Source organism: Primulina tabacum, chromosome 7 (genome assembly GCF_025594145.1).
Source record: "Primulina tabacum isolate GXHZ01 chromosome 7, ASM2559414v2, whole genome shotgun sequence".
NCBI lineage: Eukaryota > Viridiplantae > Streptophyta > Magnoliopsida > Lamiales > Gesneriaceae > Primulina > Primulina tabacum.
The window spans coordinates 6,894,404-6,904,129 of record NC_134556.1 but is presented as its reverse complement, the minus strand read 5'-3'; the positions used below and the strand labels follow the sequence as shown (position 1 = coordinate 6,904,129).

Genomic DNA, 9,726 nt, shown 5'->3' with positions numbered 1-9,726 from the left:
GCACGTAATATAATTAATCAACATAATTAAATATCCTGCAATAATTTACTGAATGGATTGGATCGCTCCTAGGCTCGCTGCAACCTACATAAGCCATGAAAAATATGCAATAGCTTTAGGGGACCAAACTATGCAATAACATTCGAAAATGTGACAATTACGCCCAACGACTTCGTATTTAATCATGACTCCGAACCAACCCGAACCAACACTGAACCATCATGTAGTCATGATTAAAACACGCCCAAAATAATGAAATAATGCTCCTAAAATGGGGAGGGTCGAAATCTAGGTGAATGGAGGCCAAAACATGAAACGCTCTTTCGAGAGTCAATTTGGCACATCGCACCGTAAATTCTCGTACGACCTCAAAAATTATCCGAATCACGAACGGCCAAAAACATGACCTTCCTAACTTGATGTGGCACTGTCCAGTCCAAGTCCATAGGCTAAAAGACAACCGAGAACTCGAACGGACCACTGAACCGTCACAGCAAGTTGCTGTCCAAAAATACAGCAGCTGTGCTTTGGTTTCCTTGCGTCGGTTGCGAGGCTAATGGCCATTGGGGCTTGAACCACCGACCAAAACCTCTTACCAACATCCCAAGTTAGGATTTGAACCATGGCTAAGGGCCCTAGGCCAGCCACAATTCGCATCACCCCAGCAACAATCCGAAAGTTCCAACCGAGAACACCTTGCATGCGTGTGTAGTGTTGTGCTTCGTTTGCTGTCTCGTGTCGTTCCAGTGGCCATTTGATTGGCCATGGCACGATCTAGACATCTAGGGGCATGGTGTAAACCGTGGCTATGGGCCATAGGCCAACCAAGATACACACCATTCCCTAAAAATCGAAACAACACAAGCAGTAAAAAGAAGAGGGCCGAAGGGTGCATGGGTTGTTCTTGAGTTTTATTTAAAAACCGATTCACCATGGACCAAGGACACCAAAAGGGTGACTTAGTCACGTCTTAGACATGCTAGGGGAGTGATCTAACCATGGCTATAGGCCTTGGGGCAGCCATGATCAGAAACTTTTCCCTTTTGACAGCAAGCTGGATTTTCGAAAACACAAATGGCTACGATTGAAGAGTTGCTGTCAAATTCGAATTCTATCATGTATGGGGCTTGTTTGAATGGACCAACATGATTGTAATGCATCCTATTACATTTCTAGATGTCGCCTTAGGAGCCTGGAATCGAACCAATACCTGAAACCATCAAAACAATTATAACCCGTGAGGAGCACAATGAAAGCCGAAATCTGCATCTTTATTTTCTGAAAATTTTTTGATAGATTTCGGTTTTTGCCATGGAAATGATGATCATGTAATGAAAATAGATGATAATAGGACTTGATTGAAGAGTCAAGGAAGAATATATGCATAACTGGTTTCGTTTGAAAGAAAAACGAAAGAATGAGACGATACGGCGCGGAGGAGGTGGAGCGCTTATGCTACCTTGTTTGCTACTGATTTTTCTCTCTTGTTTTTCCCCTAGCACCTCACGATTTTTAACTCAATATAGGCTCTGAAATCTCTCAGATTTCGGTGATGGGGAGGGGAAGAAATGGTTGTTAGGGGAGTGAGGGAGATGGGTGCAAAATATAGGAAAAATGCAAGACCAAGTCTACTCTTTTTGAATTTTGAATTTTGGTTGCTAACCAAATATTTGTTGGGGTGTTCTAGAATTAGGTGGCCGAATTGTCTTGCTAATCTAGACTAGGATAATGCTCATTAATTAATTAATTAAGGTTGACTAATAATTAAAAAAGATTAGCATGCTAACATAACAAAGAATGGGTCAAAGGGTGAGTTGGCAAAGGAATAGTCTAGACACTAAGGGTGGCCGAAATTCATTAATTAAGTGGAGGGGAAATGTTGATTATTTAGTAAATTTATAACCCTTAAAAGCCTTACCTATCCTTTTAAATAATTTAGTGAATTAACCCCTTAATTATGGAACTTAATTGAATTTATTTTCTACTCACCTCAAGTTGCTTAACTTCAATTAACTTACTTGCTAGCTAAAATAAATTCATGGAAATGTTTTCTAAATCTTAAATTTTATCCCTAAACTCCAACTCCAGTCCGGTCTCACTGAATTAACTGAAATGATAAAAATTAAACTACTACGTAAAATAATTAACTTTAAAGAAAAGCATTTAAATACTCATAAAATCATTTAAAATACTAGAATTATGCATGGCTTATACGTAGACTGATTTACGGGTTCTACAGTTTTCCTTCAGGGCATGGTGATAGCAGGGTCTTCACGGGGTCAGGTACTTCGCTTGGCCTTTCTTTTATTTCTTGCTTGCAAATGCAACGGATGTTGGTTAAGGGTTGTCATGGGTTTCTAGCATCGGTGGTGGATATAACTAGAGAAGGGAGTGGGAAGGCGAGTGACATTGATATTGTGAGGGATTATCTTGATGTCTTTGCGGATGATGTGCCGGGAATGCCACTGGATAGAGAGGTGGAATTTTTTATTGATATTGTACCAGGTACCGCACCGATTTCTAAAGCCCCTTATCAAATGGCCCCAACTGAAATGAAAGAGTTGAAGAGTCAATTGCAAGAGTTATTAGATAAGGGCTTTATTAGACCAAGTTCATCTCCATGGGGGGCACCGGTATTATTTGTGAAGAAGAAAGATGGGTCCGTGAGACTATGTATTGACTATCGAGAGATCAACAAAGTAACGATCAAGAACAAATATCCTTTGTCCAGAATTGATGATCTTTTTGATCAGTTGCAAGGTGCTACTGTATTTTCTAAGATTGATTTGCGGTCAGGGTACCATCAATTGAAAGTAAAGAAGTGTGACATACCTAAGACGGCTTTTCGAACCAGGTATGGTCACTACGAGTTTTTGGTTATGTTGTTTGGATTAACTAATGCTCTTTCTGTATGTATGAATCTTATGAATCAGGTTTTCAAGCCATATTTGGACAATTTCGTTATTGTCTTCATTGATGATATTTTAATCTATTCAAAGACTCGAGATCTACATAGGGAGCATTTTAGGATCGTGTTACATCAATTGAGGGACAACCAATTATATGCTAAATTTAAGAAGTGTGAATTTTGGCTGGAGCAAGTTGCATTTTTAGGTCATATTGTTTCCAGGGAAGGAATTGCTGTGGATCCGGCCAAGATTGAAGCAGTTAAGAAATGGCCTATTCCTTGGACAGTTGCTGAGGTACGAAGTTTCCTTGGGTTGGCATGGTACTATCGTCGTTTTATTGGTGATTTCTCTAAAATAGCCTTGCCACTTGCTACTCTGACAAGAAAGACAGTTAAGTTTGAATGGACTAATGAATATCAGCAAGCATTTCAAGTATTGAAGGACAATTTGACTTCAGCTCCAGTGTTAGCACTTCCTCAGGGAGTTGAAGACTTTGTGGTGTATACAGATGCTTCCAAGAAAGGTCTTGGTGCTGTGTTGATGCAGCGAGGCAAAGTCATTGCTTATGCTTCTCGTCAATTGAAGGATTATGAAAAGAACTATCCGACTCATGATCTTGAGTTGGCAGCCGTTGTTTTTGCTTTGAAGATCTGGCGACATTATTTATATGGCGTGAAATGTGAGATTTTCTCAGAACATAAAAGTCTTAAGTATCTCTTTACTCAGAAAGAACTGAACATGCGTCAGAGAAGGTGGTTAGAACTTGTGAAGGATTATGATTGCACTATCAGTTATCACCCAGGAAAAGCGAATGTGGTTGCCGATGCATTGAGCCGAAAGTCAGGTCTTCAATTAGGCTCTATGATTCAAAAGCCTCTGTTGTTGGATTTGCAGAGAAGTGAGATCGCATTGGTTGAGGAAGGTACAATCGCTCGACTTTCACCGACTTTGATTGACAGAATTAAGCATGAGCAACAGTTGGATACTATTTTGTTGGACTTGAGAGCAAAGGCAGAGAAGAAGGGGAATTCTGAGTTTGGATTGAACAGTGATGGTCTGATTACATTTCAAAGACGTATTTGTGTTCCTGTTGGTGATGCTATTCGTCGTGATGTTTTAACGGAAGCTCATACTGCACCTTATTCAGTACATCCTGGTGGCACCAAGATGTATCAAAATCTTCGTCGATTGTATTGGTGGCCAGGTATGAAGAAAGATATAGCAGTATTTATTTCTGAATGCTTGATTTGTCAGCAGGTAAAGATTGAGCACCAACGACCGGCAGGCTTATTGCAATCCTTACCTATACCGCAATGGAAGTGGGAACACATCACTATGGATTTTATTGTTGGGTTGCCAAGAACTCGGAAGGGCTATAATTCTATTTGGGTGATCGTGGATCGATTGACCAAGTCATCACATTTTCTCCCTGTCAAGACGACATATTCTATGACTCAATATGCGGAGACATATGTCCAAGAGATTGTAAGACTTCATGGGATACCAGTATCTATTGTTTCAGATCGTGATACAAGGTTTACATCTGAGTTTTGGAAGAGTCTCCTTAGAGCTTTGTGTACCAAGTTGGCCTTTAGCACAGCTTATCATCCTCAGAGCGATGGGCAATCAGAGAGAGTTATACAGATTTTGGAGGATATGTTGAGGACCTGTACTATTAATTTTCCTGGTAGTTGGGATTCGAAGTTAGCACTTGTCGAGTTCACATATAATAAAAGCTACTAGTCAACGATTGGCATGGCGCCATATGAAGCATTATATGGTAGGAAGTGTAGATCACCTTTATATTGGGGCGAAGTAGGAGAAAGGAAGATGTTGGGACCCGAGTTGGTTCAACAAATGGTTGATGTGGTCGCAGTGATAAGACAGAGAATGAAGACGGCTCAATCTCGACAGAAAGTTATGCAAATGTTCGACGAAGGCCTTTGGAATTCAATGTAGGTGACCATGTGTTCGTTAAGATAGCTCCCCTCAAGGGAGTTATGATGTTTGGAAAGAAAGGTAAGTTGAGTACTCGCTATATTGGACTTTCGAGATTCTGGATAGGATTGGTGAAAGAGCGTATCGATTGGCTTTACCTCTGGATTTGGATCGAGTTCACAATGTAAAGGCCCTAGAACTTCTTGCTTGAAAATTTGCGGAAAATTAAAAATTTTCTTTTTTAAAAGAACTTAAATGGCCTCATTCATAAAATCACTGGTGAATCAAGTTCAATATTTCAAAATATTGCAGCGGAAGAAAATAAAGTTTGCCAAAAATCACAATTTAAAAATATCCAACGACTGATAAAATGTTTGCGGAATAAAATAACAACTGCTGCTCTGAGGTCCTCGAGTGCCACTACTGCCGACCCAAGCTGGCTCACTGGTCCCCGCCCTCGGCCCTGGCCACATCAGTACCTACAACAATCAAGTCTAGTGAGCCTAAAGACTCAGCATGCATATATTGCAGGTAACGAGTAAAAATCTGAATTAAAATATGCATGAGATAACATATCCTGTCCTGAGGCATGCTGAAAATAATCTGTACTGAGCAATTATAATACGTGCATAACTGAACTGATAATCACAGTAAAAAAAATGTTTGCTCCTTGGAGCCTGTACTGAAATAACTGGTAAAATTTTCTGTTGAGATTATGTTTTACGCCTGTGGCCACTGCACTAAGCTGAACTGATCGGTAACTGGCTACCGGGGAGTCTGAAACTGAACTGAGCTGGCCGGTCACTGGCGACCGGGTAGTACCAAACTGAACTGAGCGGTCACTGGCGACCGTATAAAATAATACTCCCACATAGTGAATGAACCACAAGTCATATCGCATAAATCTCAAAAATAATCATTTTCTATTTAATGCACGTAAAATAATTGACTGGCATAATGAAAATGTCCTGTAATTTTACCAACTGGATTGGATTGGATCGTCCCCAGGCTCGCTGCAACCTAACTGTGCTATGAAAAATATGCAATAGCTTAAACTTGACCAACTATGCAATTTAGTTCAAAAGATGCGACTATGACGCCTAATGACTTCGCATTTAATCATGACTCCGAGCCAACCTGAACCGACACCGAACCGACGTATAGTCATGATTAAAATAAGCTGAAAAATCATAAAATAATGCTCCTAAAATGATAGGGTCGAAATCTAGGTGAAATGGAGGCAACAACACGAAACGCTCTTTCGAGAGTCAATTTGGCACATCGCACCGTAAATTCTCGTACGACCTCAAAAATGATCCGAATGACAAACGGTCAAAAACATGACCTTCCTAACTCAATGAGGCACTGTCCAGTCCAAGGCCATGGGCTAAAGGCCAACCAAGAACTCAAATGAGCCTTCTAAATGACACAGCAACTTGCTGTAAATTTCCAGCAGCTGCGCACCCGTGCGTCTTGTGTTGGTTTCGAGTCTATCGGCCATTGGGGCGTGAACCACCCACCAGAGACCCTTACCAACATCCTAAGGAGTGATTTGAACCATGGCTAAGGGCTTTTGGCCAGCCATAGTTCGCACCATTCCAGCAACAACCGAAAACTCATACCGAGAATGCTTTTGTATGCGTGTGTAGTGTGTTGCTTCGATTGATGTCTCGTGTCGTTCCAGTGGCCATTTGATTGACCATAACACGATCTAGACATCTAGGGGCATGGTATGAATCGTGGCTAAGGGCCATAGGCCAACCAAGATCCACATCAAACCACACAATTCGAAATACATGTTGCTGTTAAAAGAAGGGAAACCGAGAGGGGAGGGGCTGTTCTTGTTGTTTATTTAAAAACCGATGAGCCATGGACCAAGCCACCAAAAGGGCGACTTAGTCACGTCTTAGACATGCTAGTGGAGTGATCCAACCATGGCTAAGATCCCTTAGGGCAGCCAAGATCAGATCCAACCCCTTGACATAAAAACTGAAATTTCGAACACCAATCTGCGCCTATGGGAAACTTGCTGTCATTTCGGTTTTCCAGCAAGCATGGGGGCTGAATGAATGGGCCAACATGGTCCTAATGCATCCTATTACGTGTCTAGGAGTCGCCTTGGGAGCCTGGGGTCGAACCACAACCTGAAACCATCAAAACTAAAAAACAACGTGAAGCTGCCATGAAGGGCCGAAATTCTGCATGCATTTTCTTTTGAAAAATCTGATATGTGTTCGGTTTTTGCACCAAAAAAAAATAATCATGTAATGTTAAATAAATGATAATAGGACTTGATTGAGGTTTTTGAAAGGATCTAGACATGCCTGGTTATCGTTTGAAATAGAAACGAGCGAAACCACAACGACGCGGCACGGAGGAGATGGAGCGCTTCTTTCCTTTCCTCTTCTACTCGATTTTTCTCCCTTCGCTTAGCTATGAGTCCCACGGTTTTCCTCTCTCAAAAACACTCTGAATTTCGTGACTAAGGGAGGGGATACGATGGTTAGGGGAGTGAGGGAGATGGGTGCAAAATATAGGGAAAGAATCAAGACCAAGTCTCCATTTTTTTGAATTTTGAATTGTGGTTTGCTATCAATTCTACTTGGAGGGATTATGTTGGTGCAATGACCGATTCTACATGCTCATCTGGACTAGGATAATGTTCTAACATTAATTAATTAAAGTTGATTACCACTAAAAAAAGTTAGCATGCTAAAAGATGACAAAGAATTGGTCAAATGATGAGTTGGCAAATGAATTATTTGATCAACAAAAAGGGGTGGCCGAAATTTAACAATTAAAAGGGAAGGGAAAAATGTTATCTAGCTAGTAAATTTATAATCCTTAAAAGCCTCACTAATCCCTAATTAATTTAGTGAATAAAACCATTAATTATGCAACTTAAATGAGCTTATTTCTTAATCACCTCAAGCATCTTAAATTAAATTCTCAAACCTCCTTTTTAACTTAAATGAACTTACTTGCTAGCTAAATTAACTTCTGGAAATATTTCTCGAATCTTAAATTCTATCTCAAAACTCCAACTCCAGTCCGGCCTCACTGAATTAACTGAAAAATCAAACTACTGAAATGAAATAATAAAATAATTAACTTCAAAGAAATGCATTAAAATAATCATGCAATGAAGTCAATTTAATTTTAAAAATCTAGAATTATGCATGGCTTATGTGTAGACTGATTTACGGGTTCTACACACAATGTCTTCCATGTTTCAATGTTACGGAAGTATTTGTCCCATCCATCCCATGTTCTTCGACACGAAGCATTGGATCTTTTGCCTAATCTGAGCTATGAAGAAGAGCCGGTTCAAATTATTGACCGCAAAGTTAAAGTGCTAAGGAACAAAGAAATTGGCTTTGTTAAAGTTCTTTGGAGGAATCATGTGATTGAAGAGGCTACATAGGAACCGAAGGAAGAGATGAGACAACGTTATCCGGATTTATTTTGAAGTAAGCAAATTTCAGGGACAAAATTTTTATAAGGGGGGGAGATTGTAATATCCCAACCTTTTATCCTTTTATTGTCAATGATGTTATTCTATAGTTTGGTGTTATGGATATATGGTTAAGTTATTATTGATCATGGTTATTGTTATGGTTTATGAGTATAGTTGATGGAAGGGTTGATATTTAATTTTATAGCATCAATATGGTTATCGCATTGTATTCATGGTTATTTATTATATGGTTTTGGTATGGTTAAGTAGATGGTTGTGTATTTGAGGAGTTGTTGTGGTCATGAAGGTATAATTTTGGAAGTTGGATTGATGGTTTGGATGGTTTGAGCCAAATAGGTAATTGGGGTGCAGAAACGGTATGAAATATTTGGTATTTGTTACGGTTTTTAGCATAATGAATGGGATATTGATCCAAATGACATGAGGACAATTGCATTAGAAAGCTAAGATCTAAGGCTACAACTTTCATGTTTTGAGTTTTGTTCAAATAGTTGAGGACGATGAGTTAAAAGTGGCCCGAAGTGTGTTATGTATATCGTCGTTTGTGCATTGACACATTTTGGTAGAATGGGAATAACTTTTTACTCATACTCCAAATGACCTGAAACCAGTGGGAGATTGAAGAAAAGACATAGGGCTACAACTTTAATGCTTACCACTTTGGCTAATTCGGAAGAAAAAGTGCGGTTTTGGCCCTTGGACCGAGGGTACACAGACCCCTACACGGACCCAGGCACAGGGTCCGGGTCTTGCCAAACGAAATTTGTAATTTACAGTGTGTACACGGACCAATACACGGCGGGGGGCACGGGGTCCGTGTCTTTGGCGTAGGAAACATATTTTTAAGAGTTTTTAAGTCAATAACTTTGTCATTTCACTTATTTCTCTTGCATTCATCGACTTTGGGAGCTAGGGTTCTTCATTTCTTTTCTTAATTACTTTCTTTCCAAGGTTTGAATCTTCAAGTTGGAGGTGTGATCTTCATATCCTCAAGAGCAAGTAACCAAGGTAAGGAAACTTATCTTTTGGGTATATTTGGTTGAAGTGAAGGGAATGGTGGTTTAGGCTTGAATGATAGTTATAGGTTGAAGATGTAAAGTTAATGGTATAATCTTGATCTTGTGTTGTAGGATCAACTACCAAGAAGCTATCACAACAAGTTTTATTGGTTGTAAGTGGGCTTTTTCCTTGAATGCATCTCATGGCCTATATGTATGATGAATGATGTTGTTATTGTTCCTAGCTCCTTTAATCCATTGATTATATACTTGCTATGTAATGGTTCATTGATTGAAAGAAAAGGAAAGGAATTTTGATGCCAATTGCTAAGAAAGGAGCTAGTTCTAATTACATGCACTCCACATGGTTGATAAAATGATTCAATGGTTCTTTTATGGCTTG

General features: G+C 39.7%; 1 protein-coding gene across 1 annotated transcript; it reads left to right on the top strand.

Annotated features, from left to right (window-relative positions):
• Nucleotides 1–2,253: 2,253 nt before the first annotated feature.
• LOC142550524 (uncharacterized) lies at nucleotides 2,254–5,058 on the top strand. The gene is made up of 6 exons (XM_075659599.1): nucleotides 2,254–2,283; nucleotides 2,343–2,477; nucleotides 2,934–3,459; nucleotides 3,712–4,113; nucleotides 4,729–4,864; nucleotides 4,974–5,058. Exons 1-6 carry the CDS (start codon nucleotides 2,254–2,256, stop codon nucleotides 5,056–5,058), a joined length of 1,314 nt encoding a protein of 437 aa, XP_075515714.1.
• Nucleotides 5,059–9,726: the final 4,668 nt, after the last annotated feature.